Source organism: Delphinus delphis, chromosome 1 (genome assembly GCF_949987515.2).
Source record: "Delphinus delphis chromosome 1, mDelDel1.2, whole genome shotgun sequence".
Taxonomy (NCBI): domain Eukaryota; kingdom Metazoa; phylum Chordata; class Mammalia; order Artiodactyla; family Delphinidae; genus Delphinus; species Delphinus delphis.
This window is the reverse complement of record NC_082683.1, coordinates 37380302-37406643: the sequence shown is the minus strand read 5'-3', so window position 1 is coordinate 37406643 and position 26342 is coordinate 37380302. Positions and strand designations below refer to the sequence as shown.

Genomic DNA, 26342 nt, shown 5'->3' with positions numbered 1-26342 from the left:
TTGCTCTCCTCAAAAAGTTCACTCTCTAGCACTGATGAATAATCTTTTTTCATCTTTTATGACTTTATAAACTTTGTGCATCATATGCTTTATTTTCAGATTCTTTTTTTTTAATCTGGAAACTTTTTCTTTTCTCTCTTGATTATTTCTCAGGAACTTTATTAGCTTTCCTGTTTTCTGGGTATAGACATATTCCCTGGAGTAAGACTTTACAGTCATTTTGGATATAGCAGCTGATTGAAATTTCTTCAGTGAATAATGTATACCAGGAGTTAGCAAACTTTCTATTAAAAGGCCGGATAGTAAACATTTTCGGCCTTGGGGGCCACATACAATCTCTTCTTTTTCCATATATATTTTTTTAAATAAACGTTTTTTAAAATATTTATTTATTTATTTGGCTGCGTTGGGTCTTAGTTGCGGCATGTGGGATCTTCGTTGCTACATGCAAGATCTTTAGTTGCAGCATGCGGGATCTTTAGTTGCGGCATGCAGGTTCTTTAGTTGTGGCACACGGGATTTTACTTGCAGCATGTGAACTCTTAGTTGCGGCATGCAGGATCTAGTTCCCTGACCAGGGATCAAACCCGGGCCCCCTGCATTGGGAGCATGGAGTCTTAGCCACTAGACCACCAGGGAAGTCCCTTAAACAACCTTTTAATATGGAAAGATCATTCTTAGTTTGTAGGTTTACAAAAATAGGCCCTAGTTTCCAATCCCTGATCTGTACTACCTTTCTGAAAATATGTTTTGCAAATTACTAACTGCACCAGATGGTCCTTGAAAAAAGGAATCCATGTTCGAATAAATTTGGCCAGTGTTGTTTACTGTATTGTTCTCTTGGAGATTTATAAGACCTATTATATTAAAGATTTTAAAAAGTCCTTCCAGACTTCCCTGGTAAATTTCTAGATTATCTCTTGGTGACCATAACTTATAATTAATCACAGATATATTCTTCATTACTTTCCTCTAAATTCACTATTTTAAACTTCAATTTAAAATGTTCTATATACTTATATGACTGGATTGTGAGTTTGAAATTTAAACATGTAAAAAGAACCAGAGGGACTTCCGTGGTGGTCCAGTGGGTAAGACTCAGTACTCCCAATGCAGGGGGCCCAGGTTCCATCCCTGGTCAGGGAACTAGATCCCACATGCATGCCGCAACTAAGAGTTCGCATGCCGCAACTAAAAGATCTCAAGTGCTGCAACAAAGATCCCCGCATGCCGAAATTAAGACCCAGCACAGCCTAAATAAATAAATAAATAAAAATAAATATTAAAAGAATAAATAAAAATTTTAAAAAAGAACCAGAGTACCTAATTTCTCAGCACTTTTCCCTGTTACCATGTTATGGCACTGCTAACTTCTTTTTTTCCCTTATCCAGGAAAAGTGGGTTGAAGTTGCTTCAATGAAAGTGCCTAGAGCAGGCATGTGTGCTGTGGCAGTCAACGGGCTTCTGTATGTTTCTGGAGGTCGATCTTCCAGTCACGATTTCTTGGCCCCAGGTACCTTGGACTCAGTTGAAGTTTATAACCCTCATTCAGATACATGGACAGAAATTGGTAACATGATCACCAGTCGTTGTGAAGGAGGTGTTGCTGTACTATGAAATAGTAAGCGTAAGAGAGCACAGGCAACATTTTGAAAATACAGGATCTCACCTTTTGCAAATCACACTTGTGTTTGGTGATAGGACCCTTTCATCTGTTGAGTTTTCTGTGAATTTGGTAGATAAATGAGTAAAAAATGATTTTTTTAAAGAATTTGAGTGAGAAGCGATATGGAATATATCCTAAATCAATAAAGAGTTCACACAAATTTGCCAAGCTTACCAATAGATATGCTGTTTATGCTCTAGAATTGTCCAATTAGGAGTAGAGTCCTATTTGTAAAAATGATTTGCTAGAAGCTTCTTGGCAAATAGTCCCTTTAGCTGCTTCTCCAGTGCAGTTAAGCTGTAACATGACCATTGTGTCATTTAAGAATATCAATGAGACAGTTTAAAGATATCTATACATTCATGATTCAATCCAGAGTGCAATTTTCCATGGTCATAGTTTACCCTACAAAGAAAAGCCAATGAAGCAACTTCCTACTTTTATTTTATTCCAGGAGTTTTCACTAGTCCAAAACTTTTTATTAACAGCAGGAAAACTGGGAGGGACATGTGGGAAATATCTAGCTATTTATATATATAAGTTTTCACCTGTTGATAACAGCATAAAAAAGCTTTTGCTCACTTATGGTTTTGTCTTGATGCTGGAATGCAGATGAGGAATTAATAGGAGGTTCTTAGTGACAGTCCTTTATTGCAATAGGATGATGTAATGGGTGATAGAGCCCAGCAGGTTGAATGCACCTTTTTCTAAATAGTTACCAAAAATACGTTTAGCTTTGGGAAGAGGGAATTTATTAGATTATCAAGCTTGGTAAAGCATACTCACACTTGGGCAAGCCTAAATATGAGTTTAGTACAAAGCTGCTGCCTGGCTTGGAGAAGATGGAATTGTAGGTACCTGTAAAACTTTTTACAGATACTAACTCATAAGTGTACGCTGAAAGGCCTCTGACCCAAAACTGCTTCTCAAAACTTCTCATTTTCCCTGAGAAGCAGTCTAAAGAATTGTTTTCTGTCCATTTCTGAGACGAAGATTCTTTGTGTACATGATCATCACTTTTAAATTATTTCTACTAGTCAGTTGGAGCCATATATATTAAAGGTCTTATACATTTAGGTTTACCTGGCTGTTCCAGGATTTGATTTGTATATCCCTGATTTCCCCTTTTCTGTACAATCCTCCAGTATATTATAGGCATCAGTGGCTTATTTAGATAGAAAACCTTTGGTAAGCATTAAAGACTCAGGCAGCACTCATATCCAAAATATTTGGATAGACTCACAAAGATACTTTCCTTCATAACTTAACCATATGCATATATTAAGAAAAGCTTACGTAGTGCAGACAGAAAGCTCTGTATCCCATTCTTTGGGGTACCCTGAAAGTCTGAAGGGTCACAGATGCCTGGCTGGGATCTGTAAAATGTCAAGGAATGAAGTATCAAGATAATTTGTAAACTATTTGAGTTGTAACTCATGTGCCTTTAATATTTCTAGTTAAAGAGAATCTGCATTCTGGTTCAAGAGATTTACAAATTTTCCTATCATTTAATTTTCATTATTGCCTGATGCCAACCTAAAATGGCACTATGAAGGGAGGCATTTTGTACTGCTGTGGCAGAAATGTAGTCAACACAATCAGTGTTTGGGCCTAATAGGTCCAGACAATGCCTGAAAATAAGTAATTATAAATATGATTATTTCCTAGGTAATGACAGATTGTTTTAAAAAGAATGTACTAATAAAGTATCTTGATTTCTTTGCTTTTTCTTGTATTACTAATTAATTTAGCTTATTAGCAGCATTCCTGGATTATCAAAGTGTAGTAGGACTGCCCATGATTTTTAGTGTTTCAACTTTAAGGACTTGCACATTTAGTTTTACATTTAATTCTGTTTTCTGAGCAACTGTTAACGTGATCTTCCTCCAAAATATTTAACAATTCAATATACTTCTAAATATCCTGTCCAATGTACTTAAAAATTGCACACTGTAGAGAATTCCCTGGTGGTCCAGTGGTTAGGACTCAGAGCTTCCACTGCAGGGGGAATGGGTTCAATCCCTGGTTGGGGAACTAAGATCCTGCATGCTTTGTGGCACGGGCAAAAAAAAAAAAAAGTGGGCAGTTAGCCTAAAAATATGACTTGGCCGTATTCTGAAAGATTGAGATCAGAGAAAAGTTTTAAGTTTGTGCAGTCCTCATGCAATTTAAGAGAAGCAAAGAAGTAATTTTCCTCACTGAAACAATCTGAGTAGGATCTGAGAAGGATCTTCTGAAGAGTATGAGCTTTCTTTCCTTCAGTATCAAGCTGTAGTAAACTTTTCTCTACATTAATAAAGAAGGATCGTGTGGTGATTTCAGCCACAGGCTTTTAACTGGTAAGCTTCTTAATGATCAGAACAAGCTCTAGCTCTATAGTGTTATATTTGTTAATATATAATTGAAACAACATAATTGAAACAACAGAATTTATCGTCTCACGGTTTTGGAGGCCTGAAGTCAAGGTGCTGGTGGAGTTGGTTCCTTCTGAGGGCTAAGAAGGAGGGATCTGTTCAAGGCTTCTCTCCTTGGCATGTAGATCTTCATGTTCACATGGTATTCTCTCTGTATATGTGTTTATCTCTACATTTTCCATTATAAGAACACCAGTAATATTACATTACAACCTACCCTTATAACCTCACTTTAACCTTATTAATAACTCTGTAAAGACCCTGTCTGCAAGTAAGGTCACATTCTGAGATGCTGTGGATTAGGACTTGAACACACAATTCATAAAAAAATCTTGTAACAGCTGTGTAACAAAGTAAACAAGTTACCACTCTAGATTATGATCTTTCCACAGCAAGAATCATTAAAGTGAAAATTATATGTATATAATTTACTTACGAAATTTAAGTTACCTAATATTCGAATACTTATACAAAGGTAACGTATACCAGATGATACCATTTCCTGATTTAAATTCTTATAACATTGAAAATGTTTCTTCTTTTTTATGAGACTAAGCATCTCAAAAGACTAAGTTTTAAAGTTAGAATTCAAGGTGTTGCTTTTACTGTTTTAAAAAAGCTTTTGTGTGAGTTGACATGCAAAACTAGATAGAACATTAAGATGTCTCCAGCTTGACTTTTCCTAGTTTGTATATCCTAGAGCCTTTATTCTTTTAACTATTTAACTATTTTTGACCAGCTGGTGTTATGTTTGGAGATGTTGCATCTATACTCTGCCAAATATCCTGGTAAAACCTGGAAAATGTGTCTAGCTTTTCTTTGAACATAGTTTTTCCCTCGTGACACTGCTCCCTACTGACTTCAGAGCCACAGATCCTGTCAGTTCAAATAACTAGGTTGTGCCAGGTAAAAAGAGCTTGGAAATGCAATTCCCAGGGGCAACTGCAATGAAAACTCCACACTGGAGCCACCTATTGTTTTCAGACACTCATGGATACCAAGTTTTCCTGTGAGTGTGTGTGTGTGTGTGTGTGTGTGTGTGTGTGTGTGTGTGTGTGTGTGTGTGTGTGTGTGTGTGTGTGTTTTCAATGATCCTAAAGCTCTAGCACAAAGGTTTTTCATCTTTTAATTTACATTTTTCAAAACAATCAAAACATTGAAATTTTTAAGTGGATGACTATAAAGTTCATAAAAAGACTGAATGAGAACTATAACCTAATATAACATGAAAAGGACTTGTTAAGGGTTTTCAAGCTGTTTCTCAGTGATTCCTTATAAAATAAAGATTTCTAGAAATGAAGAATAATTGGGGAAGAATAAATCACCACTGGTGGGAAAAAAGAGCTAAACTGGAGAGGTAGAAAAAGGTGATGCCAAAACACAACCTTACAAGGCTCCTAGCCAACATGCTAACGTCATCTACAGAGTAGTTTTATATTTATTCTACTTGCCTAAGTCTCTTGGGTCCCTTCTCTGGATAAAAACCTTTAACTAGTAAAGTGATTACAAATGAAATAAAGGCCACTAAAGTGACTACTATCCTCAGGGCTTTGAACCAATTGGGATAATGTGACAAGAGAAAAAGTTCAGTGTGTAATGCTATCCCCAAACCTATTATTACTGTGACTATAGCTTCACTGAGTCTTTCAGAAATAAAGAACGCAAGCCATGAAAACACAACAGGAGCTGTACTATTAGCTAAATTGAGGAAGTCTGGTTTGGCTGGACTACCTTGTGGCAGAGTAAAACCCCATCTGATCCCTCCCAAGAAAGATAGGAAACTGGCTCCATAAGCCATCTGAGTAAAAGCTAATATGGGAATATAAGTCTTTGTCATCACCATGACCAGTGGTGGAGCAATGAAGGGGATTAGTCCTGCCAGAGTTATGTATAATGCTGGCTTTGGGCTGTCAGGCAGGTAACTGATGGTTTGTGGTGGCCTGGCTGGAAGTACTGCTTGCTCTTGCTTCTTCTTAAAGCTGCATGGGGAAGTGTGATAATATTGTGTCTTGCTCATACACACTGGAAATGATGAGACAAGCCAAGGCCTTGGAAACAAAGGGGAAAAGTTCTGCTGGAGGCCTGTTTTGAGAGAAAATGTTTCTATTCTCCTTCTGACTCCTAGTCTGATTGTGGAAGGGTACTTCAGCATCTATAGGGAAAACAGAATGAGAAGACAAAAAACAGATTTAAAAAAAGGAAATCATCAAATGTTTTAGTCCCAATCTGAGACAATATAAAAACAAACCGCCTGCTTTCTGTTAGCACATCGAACTTAAAGAAAGGTTGGACTACAGGATGATGTTATTATTGCTGGCAAAGACTATTAAACAGCTATACAACATGCAAAAGAAACTACTGAATAGAAACCAGTGATATATTTTGGCCTACCACTAAACTTATCCCATGAAAGAAATATCTGAAGGAGGAACAGCTAAAGACTAGGTCTTCAGTTTTTGGCATTCTAAACTGCCTCTTCTATTTATAAATTGCAAAAGAAGCAGCACTAATTACTGTGGAAATGCTATTTTATGTAGAGAAAATTAAGCTTTAGACACTGCATAATTGTCATAGCTTCATGCCTTTCTACATATGTCTGCCTAGAATTCTAGATTACCATTTTTCTATCTAGGGAACTTATCTTTAAAAATTCGGCTTGAAGCTTTCTCCAATCTGATGTAATCCTCCTATAAGTACCATATACACACTTCCATCATAATTCTCACGGTGAATTAAAATCATGTGTTTACTTGTCTGTCTCAGTAGACTTGAGAGCCAGGACCATATATTTTTCTTTGCCTTAAAAAAAAAAAAAATCCCCAGTGCCTTTCATGGTACATGGCCAAAGCAATAACCTCTCTTGCTGATTCTGCGCTTTAGTGAGTAGATTCCATACTTCAACAGTTAAGCAGATCAACATTAACTCAAAAAATGTTGGATTAAAGAAAAAAATGAAAGTTATTTAAGAATCTTGGTGGTTACTCAAAATGCTAGGAATGATTCCATCTTGAGGCTTTTTTTTTCCTTTTTGTCTAGAATGTTCTTCCCTGAGGTACCTGCATGGCTCATTGCCTCACTTCTGACCACCCTATTTATAAATGCAATCCTTAAGTCTACTGTCCCTATTCCCCTTCCCTGCTCTATAGTTCTCCACAGCACTTACCACTTGACATATTAGATGTCACTTATTTATATTTTACTCTTCCCCCGATCAACCAGAATATAAGAGGGTAAGGATTTTTGTCTTCTTTTTCACTATTGCCTAGCCAAGCAATGCCTGGAAAGTAATGCTCAAATATTTGCTGAATAAACCAACCTTTGAAGATGCTCGAGAAAACTTCTGGATGAAGTGAACCATAGTGGGCCCCATTGGAAGTCTTGCTTAGGAAGATGCCACACAGTTCTGATTAATGTATTTTTATAGCTCAGTGGAACATCTGAATCAGAAGCATGTTGCTGTGTACAAAACAAGATGTCATTTAATTTTCTTCACTTTATACATAAGTTTTAAAAAGTAGTAATTCGGGATAATTTCTTCCATATAACAGTTCCTTTGAAAACAATAATTAATGTTTTCAAAATATCAGTAACATTAAGTAAATAGATCCTTTTCTTCTCTGAACCATTCTTTTAGCTTTTGCTGTTTGGTGTAACAGAAAGAGTAATGCACAGAGACAACAGATCTGGATTTTTACAAATGCCTCCATCATTTCCCAGCTGTGTGACCTTGGGTAAATTGCTTCCTTGAAGTGCCAGCTTTCTTATCTTTAACACTGAAAATCATAGCTTGTCTGGTCTATTAGTTATCTATTTTGGGACTTAGCTTAAAGTAATGATAGTAGCAATCAATACAATTAGCTGTGAATCAGGCATTGTAACTATGTAATTACTGTAACTATTGAATAACCTCATCAACTTGGTGTTGAAAGGCAGTAATAGCCTGTTAAGTTAGAGTGCAGACTTTGGAGTCAAACAATCTGGGTTGGAATCCTGGCTCCACCACGTATTAGCTATGTGACTTTGGACAAATTATTTAACCTGGCTATGGTGCAGTTCACTCACCTATAAGGCTTATGATAACTACATAGGGTCGTTGTAAAAATTAAGTAAGTTAATACATGTAAAAAGCTGAGAACTGTCCCTAACACAAAGTAGGCACTCAAAAAATACTAGCTATTATTCCCACCTTACACAATGTAAGCAACCAGTAAGTGGCTGAGTGAGAGAGAATATTATTAATCCAGATCTGTCATATTTACATAAGTCCCATTCTTAACCAAAAGAATAAGGTGTCTAAAAATCTAAAACCCACAGTTGCTGCTTAATTTAAAAACGTAGTGAACTAATTTCTTGATTACAGATCTTAGGGCTGGTTCAAGAAATCCTGTACACCAGCCCGTCAATGTCTTCATTCTGTATATATGTATAAGGAAGCAAGTAGGGAGTTAAGTTATCCCGGGTCTCTGAATAGATGTTAGATGACACCCACATCCACCTACTGACTCCCAGACACACATACCTGCAGGGCCCACACACTCACCTTTGTTCAAAATCACCTTCGTAAGGGATTTCAAAAAGCTCAACGCTCCCTCAACCTTCCAAACTCCCTAGGCACTGTGACATGTGCTTTCCAGCTCAAGAGTATTAAAGAGAAAAGTGACAGCCTAAAGGCCGGGGACGGCAACTGGTGAGGGGGTTAAGGACAAAGACCCAAGGGTTAATCCGCTCAATTTGGGTGAGAACGCTCAATATTTCCACTGCGCCAAATAAAAGAGTTGCAAACTGCAAGCCTTAGAGCAGACATCAGAGAAAAGGGGACACAAAGATCCCCGGGAAACTTTGCCCAATAGTATCCGCGGCCTCAGTTTACTCCGAAGCCTTGGTGCCCCCCTTTCCCAACCTGCACCTGTGACAACAGCCCTACTACTCACCTGCCAGCGTCGCGCGGGGAGGTTGAAAGCTGAATTGCAAGAACAGCTTGGTACTGCGGGAAAGCACTTCCGGCAAGTGGGGTTAGATAGCCCTCCCCACTTCCTGAGAGCCGAAAAAAATGAGTCCGGGTGCAGACTTGACCAGTGCTAACTGGTTCCTACAGGGGAAAATCTTAGTTCTAGTGGAAGCCAGCTTTTGAAGTCTGTAGGGTACCTGAACGGTCCTTGCCTTTGTATTCCAGGTTTCCCAGCCAGCAGAATCTGCCTCGCAGAGTTCGGGAAGGTAGAGTGCAACTACTGAAACCATCTCAGAGTGATGGTGGTGGAGGAAGGTAGGAGAGATTTGGAGTCTAGGCCAAGTATGACTTGGCCAAATTGCTTGCCGTCTCAGGAACTCATTTTTTACTTTGCATAACAACAGGGTTTCTAGGAGCGACGGGGCGTATCTCACGCCTCATTAAGGTCCTGAACTAATACTATTTAAGAAAAAACAAAAAACTGTTTTCACTTCATTTTCTCTGCTGGTAACTAGAAACTTCGTTAAGAAATAAACAGCACAAGGGGCAGGACTTTCATTTCCATGAAGGGTGTGAGGGTAAGAGCCTTTAGGGTGACCCGGAAGTTAGATTCCTTCTGTCACCCTCCGCTTTAACTTTTGTTTGTGGGCTTTGTGACCTTGAGCAAGTCCCTTCCCTTCTCTGGGACTCCATTTCACAGTCTATCAAAGGAAACACCATCAGGCAATTTGCGCGTTTAACTGAAAACAACAGAAACGCTAGCCAGTTCCTCCATTCCTCAGGATTCTATGTAGTCTAGCTTCCTGGTTGCCGACCGTCACATGGTTTAGCCTCCCGTGCAGAATGGGCTCAGAGAATTCTTCCTAGTAGTAACACCTTCTAGTCGTGACAGGCTTTCACTTTTGTTTCCTTCTGTGCCATGGCAGCGCCACCCCTTCCCGTTGTGCGATACCCAATGAGACTTTGGGCCGGAGAAACAGCTTATCCGCCCTGGCACAGGAGCAGGCTCCGGCCAGAAATCCGCCCAGCGCTGGGGCAGGGGCGTGTCGCCAGCGGTCGGGCGGAACTACCACTCCCAGCGGGTAGCGCGTCGGGAACAGCCGCGCAGGCCTCCAGATCCCGGCCGTGCGGCCCGTTGGGGGCTGGAGTCTTAACGGCGCGTGCACGTGAAGGAAGGAAGGAGCCGAAGGTGGGAAGGGGTCGGAAAACACACGAGTCTCCGAAACCGGTTTGTTAGTACTTGTAGAGGTAGTTTGGAGATGCGTGCTTGCCGAGAGGTGGGGTGTGGGAGGGTGCAGAATGAAGGGGCGGGGAAAAACGGGTACACACATACCCACCCACCCACTCATTCACACGCGCCCTGGCCCTAGTGTCGGGAGAGGGGATGTGAAGGGGAGTACCAAACCCAGCTGGTCTCCGCCTCTGAGGCGGTGCGAGGAAAGGCAGAGTGTTCAACTCTGCAGAGGGGCGGAGGTTGACCATGCGCCGCCTCGAGCCGCAGTGGAGGGAGCTGGGGGCAGGGCAGGGAATAACCGCCGTTCTCGCGGCTAAACGTTGGCAGCTTGGGGCGTCGGGCGGGTCACCAGAATAGGGCTCACGCGCGTGCGCGTGCGCCCTTGTGGGCGGTGCGAGAGGGTGGGCGTGTGTGAGGCGGGGTCAGATTAGGGGAGGGCCGGACTGGTCGTCGCTCCTCCCCCTCCACCCGCTCTGCCCCTCCTGGCCGTGTGGGCCGGGCAGCCATTTTGGGAAGAGCTTTGTTATGGTTGTGGGCTCTACACCTCCGCCGGATCAGGAAGCTGGGGACGCACCCTCAGACGCCGCGACTGGTCCCTAGCTGTAGCCCCGCCGCTGCCCGGTGAGTGGGAGTTCCGGACGACGGGGCGGTAGGGGATCTTGAGTTGTCCGGCGCAGGGCTCCGCCCGGTGCCTGACGGGCCGGCTGTTGAAACAAGTTGAAGAAGGCTCTCACACAGGTGGTTGGGTGTAGGTTGGGCCGGGGACCGGGAGCAGAGCTCACGGGTCGTGTGGTTCGGACGGGGCACCTTCCTCCGCGCGTGGAGCTTTGCACATGAGCGTCGCCGCGACTCTGCCGGAGCGCTCCTAGTTCAACTTTGGTCTTCGGGTCGGAACGCTCACCTGCGGCTCTCTGGCTCCTCTCCAGGCGTTCCGGCTTGTTGGTGGTTGAATAGCTTGGTTTACGGGTTTTTTCTCCTTCTTGAATTAGAGCCAAGGGCTTTTGTTTTCCAATGATGGAAAGTCTAAGGGAAAAAAGCGTGTAAGTCAAATGTGGGGTATCTGAGGGGAAAAGAAGAGCTTTAACCCCCCACGCCTGTTCCCAGCGTTCCGGTTCCCCCTGGTAGCGAGGTGTTTTCGTTGATTTAGATTGTCTATCCAGCACCTACTGACTCCTCCCTCCCTGGAAACAAAAAAGGCTGGTCGATCTTGAAGTGTTTTAGTGAGGATTTTTTTCTGTTTTACATCTACCTCTCCCCACCCCCGTGAAATTCAAAAGAAAGGCTGAATCTAAAATGGCTGTAGCTTGGGGAAGTGCCCTGAGCTTGGTAACTTAAATACGTTAACATGTCTTAAATTCTTAGTTGTTTTTCCTACGGGGACAACAGCTGGATCTTTCATCTTTTTGCGGTTTGTGTCTTATGTTGAAGAGTCTTCGCTAGGTGAAAACAAAGGTGAGGCTAAAGTAGTTTGCTTACTCCGAAAGTTTACATAAGAGTGGGTGCGGTTTGGGTGGTTTTTTTTTGGTAGTTGCTTATAGTTTTGAAATTGTGCTGTGGTGTTAATTTTATCAGCCAAGTTCGTGCTTTGAGATTGGTTTGCCATATTTGTTGAAATACTTGCTCTTAACTTTGATATTTATAGCTTATCTGGAATAAACAAAGTTTATGGTGGCTCATGTTTTAGTTTAGTAATAGAAGTCACATTCTTTGTAAATCCCTTCCAAAAGTAAAGTGATTGGTAGTCTTCAGTACACTTAGATTTATAGTTTGGTCATTGCTGGCCTTTTCTAAGGTCTTTTATGTGTAATGCTTGAAAGAGAATCAGAGTGCTGTTAAGTTTGGGACATTTATTAGAAAAGTGTAAGACAACAAGTGAAAACATTTTAGATTTGGAGTGTCTGATTGTTGTACCCTTTCAAACAAAAGACTGTCTTTTTGTTTGCTGACTTTTTTTTTTTTTTAAACCTTTAGATCCAGAAGTTTAATAGAAAACAAAAAGGCATAGAATGGAAACCAAAAACAGTTAACTTCAGTATTTGGGAAGATGCTTGAGTTTCAATCTGTCTAAAAGATAAAATAATAAAATGCTAATTGTGAATGAGAAGTTTGGAATTAATAGTAAAATAAAGTGTCATCTTCCTTCCCTAGGGAGTCAGTTTCAATTTACCTTTCTACATTCTTTCAATACAAAAGTGTACTTTTGTCAACTCCCCTAGGATTTGTTGTTCTTAAATTATTTTGGTGGTTTTACAGGACAAAAGTGCTTTATAGAAATTACAAGTCAGTTGCTTTGTGTTTTGCTGTTGTTGACTACTGGACCTGTAAACTTGGGTGAGACCTTACTCTGATTTTTTTTCAGGATACTCAAAACAGTTTGTACATATTGATATAAGTATTCTTTCAGTTGATTCTGAATAGTATCTTATCAGAGCTCTTGAAATTTGGTGGTGGTGGTAGGGTGTTAGGAAGCCATTTTTCTTTTGAATGAATTCCATCTTACCAGTTTTCTCGTCAGTGGCTGTTTAGTAGCTTGGCTGAGGAGAGCACATGCAACCATTTTAATAAGTTTGGAATGACAAGAAATCTGGGACACATTTCTGCTTATAATTCATTTTTAAATGCTTAAAGATAAAACCTACAATTCTGCATCATACTTCAGCAGATTGCATATCTTTGTTTTATGATTCAGTGTATATGCACTTAGTAATAACTCTAATGTACCAGAGGCTGACAGTTGCTCGAAGTGCTTTATATTTATTAACTTGTTTATTTCCGTCAGATAGATACTGTTTTATCCCCATTTTTTAGTTAAGGAAAATAAGTTCAGAGATTCATCCAGCTAGTAGGTCACAGACCCTGTATTTAAACCTAAGCAATCTGTTTCCAAGTCACTGTGCTTAACCATTATGGTTGCTACCTTTAACCATGAAAATAAAAATAAGACTATTGGAAAGGTGAGACACAACAGTTTTATAAATATCCCAACTGAAAAAGTAGTTCATGGAAAAGGCAAATTTTGGTGTATGTATTTATGGTTTTTCAAATAATGGGTGGGATGGGATATCTAGTTGATACATAGAAAACATGCTACTTCATAACTGACTATAGTTGCCATTGTCTGCAATTTGATATGTGGTTATGCTGAGAGCTAGCTGACCAAGTCACTTCAAAATCAGGCTCTGATTTTTATTTCTGCTCAAAACAAAACTGGCTATAATCAAACTTGAAAAATAGTTCAGTGAGATGAGCTGAACAACTTTTGTCCACAGGTATATATCTTAACTAATGAGGTAAAATATTGCTAATGTTATGTAAATTGAATTTTTGTAGGTGGTTTAAAATATACGAGGCAAATATTTAAAGGAGTCTAATAGTTGTTTTTCTTTACTAAAGCAAATAAGGAGCCTTTGGGACTTCCTGGCGGTCCAGTGGTTAAGACTACACTTCCATTGCAGGGGGCGTGGCTTCGATCTCTGGTTGGGGAACTAAGATTCTGCATCCCACATAGGGCGGCCAAAAATAAATAAATAAATAAATCATTTTTAAAATAAATAATGATAATCAGCCTTTAATTGATCGGTTGGAAAAATTATTTTTCAGACAAAATGGTTCAAACTTCTTTTAAGAAAGTTTCTTATAAGAAATGCTAGAGGCTGTACTATTGTACTGTTGTTCCTGCCTGTTAAGGAGTAGGAATACCTAGATGACTATAAAACATTCCTGCCCCACCCCCAGAACTTAGTAGTTTAACAGATAAGCACAAAAATATTCACAGGATAACAACACAGAAAGCTATCATTCTTAAGGGAGTTGATTTTTTAACATACTCATTAAGCTTACCTTCCTTTTCTGTAATAAAACTACTTTGCCATATATCAGTCAGATGTCAGACTAGAGAATCACCAGCATGAACAAAGTTTTAGTGCACTTTTCTGAGCAGCAGGTCTGTTTATGTTGAACAAGTTTGTTGTTTGTTTTTTTTTTTAAAGAAAAAATTGAATTAATTTAAGTTTGGCTATTCTTTATATTGCAGACTCCTGTTTCTGCTTGATTATATGTTTAAATTTCATTATATAAAAAAGTTCTCTTCTGAATTACTGCTATCCTTGAAGTTTACAAGTATGTTGAAAAGTTGGTTTGGGGGTTCTTTGGTTAGTTAATTAAAAGGTAGAGCTATTCCAGTGTTCCAGCTATGTGTTTATGAATTATTAACTGTGCTTTTTAATTAATCTTACCAGGTATGGTGGAAGGATAGTGGGAACCATTTATTGTGGGCTTCATAAGCTAGAGACTTGTAACAGAGTCCAAACATTATTCCTTAAAACACTTGTTTAACATACTTGATATTAACCCTTCTATAAGTGGGTGTACAGAGGATCCAAGAAGTTAAGTGGTTTATATAACATAGTGAGATGTGGGAACTCAACTTTCTCCGATTCCAAAGCTGGGTTTTCACCACATCATGGTAGAGAGATAGCACGGTACGATAATTAAGGGCAGCAGCATTATAGCCTGGGTTTGAACCTCTGCGTTGCCACTTACAGCTTTGAGACCTTGGTGGAGTTTTAGTAAGATTTCTGCCTGTTTCTTTCTCTGTTAAATGGGGATAATAGTACCTTCTCATAGGGTTTCTGTGGTAAACAAATGAAATAATATTTGTAGAGTTTTTAATACAATGCCTGTCCATTGTAAGCACTTCATAATTGTCAAGTAAATTGTTTGAAATTGTCTTTAATGAACATCCTTTTACCAGTTGAGTGAAATTCTGTGAAATCTGAACAGATTGTTGGACGTGGACTTTTAGGTTTTTGTTTTTCCTTTTCTAGATATTTTCTGTTGACGTCTCTTGTTTATTTGAATCAGGATCCAGGTCCCACACATGGTAGTTGACTGATATTCTTTCAAGCCTCTTAGTTTGTATGTTTCTTCTGTTTTTTTTTCCTTGCACTTTGTTGAAGAAACCAGGTCATTTGTCCTGCAGTTTCCCACATTCTAGATTTTCCTGATTTCCAGTAAATTGGTAGTTTTTTTTTTTCTGGTTTGTTCAGTGATTCTCATCTATATCATTTTCTCACAATTTCTCTATTGAGCAGCATAGAATAATTGTATGAGTTATTTATCCTCCTTCAGTCTGCTTGTAAAATGGAGTGTTCGGTTTGGTCCTGTGCCCAATTCAGTGTTAACTTTTCTAGGTAGTTTGTTTCCTGTCCTTTTTTTTTCTACATAGTATATATTTGTTGTATTATAAAATTGAGTTAAGTATGCTGGGTTTGTAGTGGTTTTGTTTTCTTGTTTTGGTTACTAGTGAATAGTTTCCTCAGCGTATTTGGTCAGAAAATTTCTCAAAACTGCATTTTTTTTACCTGTTGTTTATCCCCCCACCCCCCAACTATTAATAAGCATTTTATTCTTAACACTTATGGAGTACTCACTATAGACCAGACACTTGGATTTTTTTGTTTTCCCTGGGAAAAATATCCAGGCACTATTCTTAACACTTTGCATATATTCACTCATTTAATCATCAACTTTCCAACAATCTCCAAATTACAGGTAATGATTTGAAGCAAAAAGAGGTGCCCAACGTTGTGTATGGAAAATTTTAGAGGCTCTGAATGACATTGATTTCCTGGAGAGAGGATTTACTTTTCTGTTGGCAGCTACATAAAGTATGGGAATTGATCCCCCCCCCCCGCCAAGAAAAAAAGAGGTGAAGTGACTTCTCCAAAGTCACACAGCTAGTACATGGCAGAGCCAACTAGATCCAGAGTCTGCTCTTCTAACTTAAAAGTAATGTTTGGATTAGAAGCACAGTTTATTCTTGAGAAGAGATTTTTAGATATGCTTGTAAGTAAAATGTGCTTGAAGTAAAACATAGGTTTCGTAATATAGTAGTCATTACTATTAAATGTTTCAATTATAAAAGACAGTATAGTTTTTTAAAAGTGACAAATAGCCTATTTACTTATATTCATAGGAAATTGAAGGCTTTCACAGTCAGCACAGCTGCAGATATTTGATAAAAGTTATCACTACTTGAATGACTTGTCTGTAGTGTAGTTGATACAGTGACTTTTGATTTTTGTGCGGGGGGGGGGGGGGGATGCGGACATGCCACTCGGTTTGTGGGATTTTAGTTTCCTAACCAGGGATTGAACCCGGGCCCTCCGCATTGAGAGCATGGAGTCCTAACCACTGGACCGCCAGGGAAGTCCCAGATAGTAGTGACTTTTGGAGCAAATACTATAAAAAACATTTTTGCTGTTTTTAAAATCGTATAGTTTCAGATACTTTTCATAAATCTAATCCACTTAGTTATCTGAATCTCACAGCCAGAATTTAATGTGTCAGTTTGCATCAGGTGATAAATGTACTTTTGTAACATACTATGCTTATTTGGAACTGTTGTGATTTAAGTAAATTTCATTTCTGTTAGTGGGATAGGTATGGTTGCAGCAGGTGCTTGTCCCCTTTAAATGACAAAATATTGGAAAGGCGATAACTACCTGAGAAAGTTTATAAATTTTAGTCTTCAAAAATTTTATACTTTATGAAATTAGTTTCAGGAAATGTTTTTTGAAACTGAATTCATTTTCAAAATGTTTTCTGAAAATGACTTGGAAGAAAGCACAATGATTAAAGTTTATTACTAATGGGAAGACTGGCAAGATTCCTGTGTTGGACATTCTACTAATTGGGCTTTAAGGTTATCCTTTGTTGTTTCTTTTGTCTGTTTACCATTTTAAGCCTGTTCCAGTATTGCCTTTTTGTGAATCTTAGTGGGAGAGGAAGCTGGAAAGGACACGTAACTCGTAACCTGTATGCATGCACACATATGCTTTCTGCCCCTGGTAGCTGTGCCCCAAGCTGTGCCTATCAAATACACTTGACTGGGGACTTGAATCTGGAGTGAGAGAGATACAAAGGAGCAAGGATAGTTTAGAATTAATTCTATTGTCTGGTGGCAGTGGCAGAGCTAGCTAGTGGGCAGTTTCCTGAGAGACTTCCTGTGATGTGACCTTGGTTGGTGGTTTTGACTGCTTAGCTTTACTTGAATTTTTACAGGTTTGACAAGTCATTCATTTTTTGAACTCCCAATATCCTACTGATAAATTTCCTTTTCTGCTTAATCTACCTAAATACAGTTTATTTTTTTCAACCAAGGGCCCTGATTTGTAAAATTGACTAATATAATTTGCTCCTTCTAAAAGATTTAGTTACTGCCTCTGTTTAGGGTGATCTCCTAACTCATGAAGTAAAAACACTTACATGAATGTCTTTTTTAAAGACAAACTTAGAGAAGAATTTTTCCTTTTATCCACTCCCAATTCTTAAAAGCAGTAGTTCTCAACTTTTTAAAATATATCTGAGGTAAGCCCTGGGCACCATTAGTTTATTAAAGCTCCCCATGTAATTCTGTCTTTAAGTAATTCTTTTATTATTACAAAAACAGTGTTGTGATGTGTAGATAATTAGAGTATACAGATATGCGAAAATAAAAACTTGACATTCCTATCATTCAGAAGTCATCACTGTTAACAACTTTTGGTGCATTTTTTCCCCAGATCTTTCTCTAAGCACATATGTGTAGGCTTTTATTTTTATTTTACGAAAATGAGATCAGTTTACAACTTGGCTTTTTTTGTCCAGTGATGCCTACAGTCCATGTTCATTTCCTCTAGTATGCAGGTTCTATTATTCAAATTTCCCCAGCTGATCCAGAAAAATGTTTGTTACCACAGGCTGGCTATCCAAACTGTTGATAGTATCTAAACTAGGACCTTTTCACATATAACACTTTGTTTGGGGAATTCCCTGGCAGTCCAGTGGTTAGAACTCAGTGCTTTCACTGCATGGCCCGGACTCAATCCCTGGTTCGGGAACTAAGATCCCGCAAGCCTCGCAGCAATCAATCAATCAATCAATCCCACTTGTTTAATTTCTTTTTGTCTCTTTTTTTTTTTTTTTTTTTTGGCTGCTTTGGGTCAGTCGTTGCTGTGCGCAGGCTTTCTCTATTTGCAGTGATCAGGGGCTACTCTTCGTTGTTGTGCGCGGGCTTCTCTTTGCGGTGGCTTCTCTCATCGTGGAGCATTGCCTCTAGGTGCACAGGCTTCAGTAGTTGTGGCTCACAGGTTCTAGAGCGCAGGCTCAGTTGTTGTGGCGCATGGGCTTAGTTGCTCCACAGCATGTGGGATCTTCCCGGACCAGGGCTCAAACCCATGTCCCCTGTATTGGCAGGTGGATTCTTAACCACTGCGCCACCAGGGGAGCCCTCTTTTTGTCTCTTTAATCTAGCTTAGTCCTTATTTTTCAGTGACACTGACTTTGAGACTGGACTGGTTATCCTGAGAATGCTTCTGTACAGTTGCATTCTTGTGGTATCTCTTAGTTCGTTCCTTTCGTTCATGTATTTATTTTTCTCTAAAGTTTACAGCTAAAAGCTTGATGGATTTATATGTAAATACTTTGGCGAGAATACATCATAATTCTATCTCATTTTGCATCATGTCATAAAGCACATAATACGTGGTTGACCTACTTTAGTAATGCTAAGGTTGATCCTTGGATTAAGGTAGTAATAGCTGGGTCCATACATTAAACAGTAAGATTTCCCCCCTTGCAGCAAGAAATTAATTTGGGTGGTGCTACTTTGTACTGCGTTCCCAGTTTCTTACCAGTCATTGGCCTAATTTTTTTAAAGACAGCTTTATTGAGATAGAATTTACATAACATAAAATTCACCCACTTTACATGTACAATTTAATGGTTTTTTTTTTTTTAGTTTATTCACAGAGTTGTACAACCATTGCTACTATCTAGTTTTAGAACATTTTCATCACCCCAAAAAGAAATGTCATAACCGTTAGCACTCACCTCCTCAACCCTAGGCAGCCATTAATCTCCTTTCTGTCTCTGTGGATTTGCCTATTCTGGACATTACCTATAAATAGAATTATACGGTATGTGGTCTTTTGTGTCTGGCTTCCTTCACTTAGCATAATGCTTTTAATGTTCATACCTGTTTTAGTATGTTTCGGTACTTTTTTTTTGCCACATAATATTTTGTTGTATGGTTATACCACATTTTGTTTTTCCCTTCATCAGTTGATGGGCATTTGGATTGTTACCTCTTTGCAGCTGTTATTAATAATGCTGCTGGGACTTCCCTGGTGGACACAGTGGTTAAGACTCCATGCTCCCAATGCAGGGGGCCCAGGTTCGATCCCCAGTCAGGGAACTAGATCCCTTGTGCCACAAGGAAGATCCCGCACGCCGCAACTAAGACACAGTGCAGCCAAATAAATGAATAAATAAAAAATAATGCTGCTGTGAACATTCATGTCTAAGTTTTTGTGTGGATGTATGTTTACATCTTTCTCGGATCTTTCTAGGAGTAGAATTGCTGGGTCATAGGGTTAACTTTTTAAGAAACTATTTTCTGAAGTGATCTTATCATTATACATTCCCACCAGTAGTCAGTGTATGATGGTGTCATTTTCTCCACATCCTCAGCAGCACCTGTTATTGTCTGCCTTTTGATTATAACCATCCTAGTGGGTGTGAAATGGTATCTTATTGTGGGTTTGATTTGCATTTCCCTCATGGCTAATGATGTTAAGCATCTTTTCCTGTACTTATTGGTCTGTTGTGTATCTTGAGAGAAATGTCTGTTCCTTTGCCCACTTTATTTATTTATTTATTTATTTATTTATTGTTGCTGTGTTGGGTCTTCGTTCCTGCACGTGGGCTTTCTCTAGTTGCCGCAAGCGGGGGCTACTCTTCATTGCGGTACGCGGGCGTCTCATTGCGGTGGCTTCTCTTGTTATGGAGCGCGGGCTCTAGGCACGTGGGCCTCAGTAGTTGTGGCTCGCAGCCTCTAGAGCGCAGGCTCAGTAGCTGTGACTCACAGGCCTTGTTGCTCTGCGGCATGTGGAATCTTCCTGAACCAGGACTTGAACCCGTGTCCCCTGCATTGGCAGGTGGATTCTTAACCACTGCGCCACTGGGGAAGTCCCTTTGCCCACTTTTTAATTGGGTTATCTTTTTATTCTTGAATTGTACAGGTTATTTTTTTTAATTGAGTTGTAATCAACATACATCTTATTAGTTTCAGGTGTATATGATAATAATTTGATAATTATAGCATATATTGTAAAATAATCAACACAGTAAGTCTTGTTAACATGTGTCGCCATATAGTTACAGAAATTTTTTTTCTTGTGATAAGAACTTTTAAGAACTTCTCTCTTAGCAACTTTGAAATATCCACTACAGTATAATTAACTATAGTCACCATGCTACACCTTACATCCTCATAGCTTATTTATTTTATAACCGGAAGTTTGTACCTTTTGACCCCCCCTTCACCTATTAAGCCCACCCCACCCCACCTCTGGCAACCACCAGTCTCTTCTCTGTTAATGAGCTTGGTGTTTTTTTAGATTGCACATATAAATGAGATCATATGGTGTTTTGTCTTTCTCTGTCTTATTTCACTTAGTATAGTACCCTCAGTGTTCATCCATATTATTGCAAATGGCAAGAATTCATTCTTTCTTATGGCTGAATAATATTCCAGTGTGTGTGTGTCTGTGTGTGTATGTGTACATACACACCACATTTTCTTTATCCATTTATCCATCAGTGGACACTTCCTATATCTTGGCTATTCTAATAATGTTTCAGTGAACGTGGGAGTGCATATATCTTTTCAAGTTAGTGTTTTCCTTTCCTTTGGATAAACACCCTGAAGTAGAATTGCTGGATCATATGTTAATTCTATTTTTAAATTTTTGAGAAATCTCCATACTGTTTCGCCTAGTGGCTGCACCAGTTTACATTCACACCAACAGTGCACAGGGATTCCCTTTTCTCTACATCCTCGCCAGTACTTATTTCTTGTCTTTTTGATAATAGCTATTCTAACAGGTGTGAGGTGATATCTCATTGTGATTTTATTTTGAATACAGTTCCCTTATCAGATATACGATGTGCAGATCTTTTCTCTTAGTATGGGTTGTCCTTTCACTTCCTTCATGGTGTCCTTCGGATCACAAACGTTTTATTTTGACGATGAAGTCTAATTTACTGTTGCCTAAGCTAAAATCACTCCTGTGTTTACTTTAGCTGTTACACTAAGGCCTTTGATCCACTTGGAGTTAATTTGTGTGTGTGGTGTAAGATATGGTCCACATTCTTTGTTGTTGCGAGTGGACATCCAGTGATCGTGGCACCATCTTTTGAAAAGAAAGACCATTTTTTTCCCATTGATATATCTCGGCTTCTTTGTTGAAAATCAGTTGGCCATACTTACTAGTTTTATTTCTGGATTCTTGGTTCTGCTCCATTAATCTCTATGTCTATCCTTATGCCAGTGTGCAGAATTGAAGCCCTTTATATATTCCTTTTTAATTGCATGTCTTTGTGTCTTTCATCCAGAATTTGGTATTGATAATACACTTGCATTTTTAAATAATTTTGCTTTATATGACTATATCCCAAAACTAATATTGTTATTCATTTTTTGAAACCTTATATGGTATCATATAGTTTTCAATTTTTACAACTTTTTTATTCTGCTTTGTGAGAGTCACCCATTTTGCTTATACATATATCTAATGTAATTATTTCCTGCTGTACAGCATTGTACACATATACCACAATTTAATCAGTCTATTGGTGGACATTTAGGTAATTTAGTTTTTTGTCTACTGTATACAATTCTGTAGCAAACATTCTTATATATTTTGTCTTACCTTCATGTATTTTTAAGATTGGTGGGTCACAGCAGTCCCACTACTGGACATATACCCTGAGAAAACCATAATTCAAAAAGAGTTATGTACCACAATGTTCATTGCAGCACTAGTTACAATAGCCAGGACATGGAAGCAACCTAAGTGTCCATTGACAGATGAATGGATAAAGAAGATATGGCACATATATACAATGGAATATTACTCAGCCATAAAAAGAAATGAAATTGAGTCATTTGTAGTGAGGTGGATGGACCTAGAGTCTGTCATACAGAGTGAAGTAAGTCAGAGAAAAACAAATACCATATGCTAACACATATATATGGAATCTAAAAAAAAAAAATGGTTCTGAAGAACCTAGGAGCAGGGCAGGAGTAAAGATGCAGACATAGAGAATGGACTTGAGGACACGGGGATGGGGAAGGGTAAGCTGGGACAAAGTGAGAGGGTGGCATTGACATATATATACTACCAAATATAAAATAGCTAGCTGGTGGGAAGCAGCCACATAGCACAGGGAGATCAGCTCAGGAGATCAGTTCAGTGCTTTGTGACCACCTAGAGGGCTGGGATAAGAAAGGTGGGAGGGAGATGCAAGAGGGAGGGGATATGGGGATATATGTATACGTATAGCTAATTCACTTTGTTATACAGCAGAAACTAACACAACATTGTAAAGCAATTATACTACAATAAAGATGTTAAAAAGAAATTCAGAAAACAAAAAAGAAAGATTGGTGGGTCATAGGGGTTTCACAGCTTGAACTTTGTATTTGTCAAACTGTTTTCCAAAATGGTTGTACAAGTTTACGCTCACACCAGCAATATATGAGAATTCCCTGTTGCTTTATATTTTTATCAGCACTTGATAGTTTCAGGATTTGTTTTTGCCAGTTTGGTAGGTGTGGAATAGTATCCCATAATTTTACTCAGGTTTTAAAAGTATGTATGAGTCTGTGAGTGATTCAGAGTAATGTTTTCTTAACAGAAAGAACTGTAGTGGAAGAAATCTTAAAGGTATATTATATCCTCTTTTGGTTCATTGAAAGAGGTGACCAAATTTCATAGCCTTTAGAAGTTCTTAGGTACACATTAATCTCCTGAAATTAAAATAAATAACAAGGTAGAATATGGCTTTGGGCTCTTTTCTGTGATGAAGTATCAGTGTGAAGGTTAAAAATAAACTTAAGCAAGGCACCAGTAACCCTGGAGTTCTTATTGAGGACTTGGGAGGGAAACTGATGCACAGTTAGGAAATGAGTATAGATTACTGTAGGGTTCCTCAGTCCTTTAGAGGCAGTGAGAGTGATAGACATTTAAAACTAAGTAATAGGGCTTGGACGCGGGTTTGTGCCCCAGTCCGGGAGGATCCCACATGCCGCGGAGCCTGCGCATCCGGAGCCTGTGCTCCGCAATGAGAGAGGCCACAACAGTGAGAGGCCCGCGTACTGCAAAAACAAACAAACAAACAAACAAAACTAAGTAATATTCTTTTCAAATCATGAGATTTGGAAAGGAAATTTTAGGGCCAGTGAATATCTGAATTTATCCAGAGTTAATAATCTTGGACTCTGCAGTTAAAGGAATAAAGAATGTTCAAAGAGAGCTCTTAGGAACAGTTAAAGGAGATACTAATTCATAGAGTTGTCAACATCTCTTAAAGAAATTATTACTTGGGACTTCCCTGGTGGCGCAGTGGTTAAGCATCCGCCTGCCAGCGCAGGGGACATGGGTTCGATCCCTGGTCCAGGAAGAGCCCACATGCCACGGAGCAACTATGCCCGAGCGCCACAACTACTCAGCCTGCACTCTAGAGCCCATGCGCCCCCAACTACTGAGCCCGCGTGCTCTAGGGCCCGTGCTGTGCAGCAAGAGAAGCCACCTCAATGAGAAGCCTGCGCACCGCAACGAAAAGTAGCCCCCACTCACCACAACTAAAAGTCCACACGCAGCAACAAAGACCCAAAGCAGCCAAAAATAAATAAAATTTAGGGAAAAAAAAGAAATTATTACTTTTGGTCATCCTGTCTGTAGTAAGAGATTACCCCACTTGCTATTAATTTAATCCCTGCCAAGCATAGGGGAAATAAATATGTAAACAGGTAAATATAATGCATTGTGATGGATGCTTGAGTATAGTTATGTGCATGATTTAATGCTTCATGAAGTAGAAATTCCATGTGAGAACTGAAGACCTGAAAATGAATGAGATGGTGAAGAGATTCCAAAGAAACAAAAGTGCTGCATCAAAGCTTTTAGGTAGCCATTATATTTACAGAGCAAAAGAAAAGAGAAAAGAAGTAATTAAGGGTAAGAAGACCACCAGGATATCTTGATGCCATGGTTGCCACTCTTGCTGCTCCCTGACAAAGATTATACCGGCGCTTTGTGAATATTATCAATATAAGGATGCCAACTTTCCTCTTTCCCTTCCTTCCTTCCTTCCAAACATGAGTTGTCCTTTTTCTCAAGATTTTCTTTTACGGCATTATTGCCTTTTCTCTTATGAAATGATAGTATTAGGATATATTTTTTAATGTTCTACTTATCCAAATAAAATTGCCAACCTGTATCAGCCCTTGAAACATATTTTGAAATTTTATAGTTGATGCAGTCCAAGTCTGCAAACTACTGCTCTAATGATGTAATGTCATGGAAACCAGGAGAAGGATTTTAAGATAGGATTGGCCCAGGAACATGTAAACAGTGTAAGCCATTGTGGGTGGTGAGTCATAAGTTACTGACCTTTAAGAGTATATTGGTCAGGGTTCTTTGTTGTAGAAAACTGAAATGTTTAGAAGCATGGTTTTGTGTGTTCTTCTACTGCAATCAGCTTCATGGGTGATGAACGGCATAAGCAACAGTTGGATTTAACTGAGGTGGGACTTTTGGGAGTTGGGTACAGGTCATGGAGAGAAGAGCCAGAGTTGAGGGAGTTACAGTGATGGACTGAGTAATTTAAACTACAGAACTCTGCAGACTAGTCTCACTTTAAATTCATGATAACTTACAAGTGTGAACCCTTATTGTGCTGGGAAACTACGATATCTCCTTTTTCATTGACTCTGCAGTTCCCATTTCATACCCTAACTCTCCTCAAACCTGTAACTCCCTCCTTTGCCTCACCTACCCATTGTCACTCTTAGCTGAAGACTTTTTACTTTAAGAAGATAAAAGCAATCAGAATAGACATTCTAAGCTCTCATTGCAGCAGTACTCAGGTACTCTACCTTCCCAACTGTCACCGTAAACAAAGTATGTGCAAACCTACTGAAAGCTGATCTCTGCTGATGCATCAGATCCCTCTCCTCTTCACCTCCTTAAGAATATTGTTTCAACAGTTTTCTGCATCATCAGCTGCTTCAGTTTTTTCTTCTTTACTGGGTCATTCCCATCAGTGTACCAAAAACAGTTCTTTCTTTTGACCACACATCTCTTTCTAGACACTACCCCATTTCTTGGTTCTGTAGCAACACTCTTCAAAAGAATTTTCTGTACTTGCAGTCTACAATTCCTTCCTTTTAAACACCCCAAACCAGGCTCTCACTACTGCCCTTATCCAACATGGTCACTGAGAACTTCCACGTTGCTAAATCCAGTGGTCAGTTCTCAGTCTTCCATCTCATTTAATGGCCTTTGATATAGCTGGTCATTCCTACTTTCTTGAAATACATTTCTGCTGCTTAGCTTGAGTCCCCACACTTTCTAAAGTTATAATACACCAAAGTTCCTCTCTGTCTACATTCATTTCTTTGGTGATCTCATCTAGGTCCATGGATTTAAATGAAATTTCTGTTTCTAGTGTATACCTCTACCATGAACTGTAAATTCATATCTGGCTGCCTACTTAACATCTCCACTTAGATATCTGATAGGCACTGAAAAGTTAACATGTTCGAAAAGAGTTTCTTTGTCATTATTTGTGGAATCTACAAATTAGTAGAATTCCTAAGAGTTTAGCAAAATGGCTTGATGTGATTTATACCAATAGTAAACAGTATTATCATTTAAAGGAAATGACACAATCGCATAAAAAAATAAAGTATTTAGGAGTAAGCCTACGAAAAAAAGTATGTAAGGTCTTTAGGGAGAAATATTTTAAATTTTATTCAAAGATGTTAAAGAATACTTAAGTCGGATATTGACCATGCTCATGATTTAGAAAATTTATCATAAAAACATTCTCCTGGGGCTTCCCTGGTGGCGCAGTGGTTGAGAGTCCGCCTGCCGATGCAGGGGACACGGGTTCGTGCCCCGGTCCGGGAAGATCCCACATGCCGCGGAGTGGCTGGGCCTGTGAGCCATGGCCGCTGAGCCTGCGCGT

At 39.2% G+C, this 26342-nt stretch overlaps 3 protein-coding genes across 8 annotated transcripts in view; 2 read left to right on the top strand and 1 right to left on the bottom strand.

Annotated features, from left to right (window-relative positions):
• IPP (intracisternal A particle-promoted polypeptide) overlaps positions 1 to 5101 on the top strand; it is a 39050-nt gene extending 33949 nt beyond the window's left edge. For all 4 annotated transcript variants that reach the window (XM_060021420.1, XM_060021413.1, XM_060021405.1 and 1 more), the window contains one exon: positions 1393 to 5101. In XM_060021420.1, coding sequence (XP_059877403.1) covers positions 1393 to 1617 — 225 coding nt within the window. In that variant the 3' untranslated portion in view covers positions 1618 to 5101. The remainder of the gene's footprint in view (positions 1 to 1392) is intronic.
• A 576-nt stretch (positions 5102 to 5677) lies between these two features.
• On the bottom strand, positions 5678 to 9828 carry TMEM69 (transmembrane protein 69). Its single transcript, XM_060004706.2, is given in 4 exon segments — positions 5678 to 5890; positions 5893 to 6232; positions 7397 to 7536; positions 9012 to 9828. Coding segments are annotated over 3 exon segments (477 nt in total). The 5' UTR covers positions 7451 to 7536; positions 9012 to 9828; the 3' UTR covers positions 5678 to 5807.
• Positions 9829 to 10135: 307 nt separating this feature from the next.
• The window catches only part of GPBP1L1 (GC-rich promoter binding protein 1 like 1), a 56918-nt gene continuing 40711 nt past the window's right edge, over positions 10136 to 26342 (top strand). The window contains exon 1 of one of the 3 annotated variants that reach the window (XM_060021389.1): positions 10136 to 10217. The gene's annotated coding sequence lies outside the window, so the exon portion shown is untranslated. Of the gene's footprint in view, positions 10257 to 10753; positions 10884 to 26342 lie in introns of those variants that run through there. The other 2 variants (XM_060021382.1, XM_060021376.1) reach the window with 2 other exon arrangements.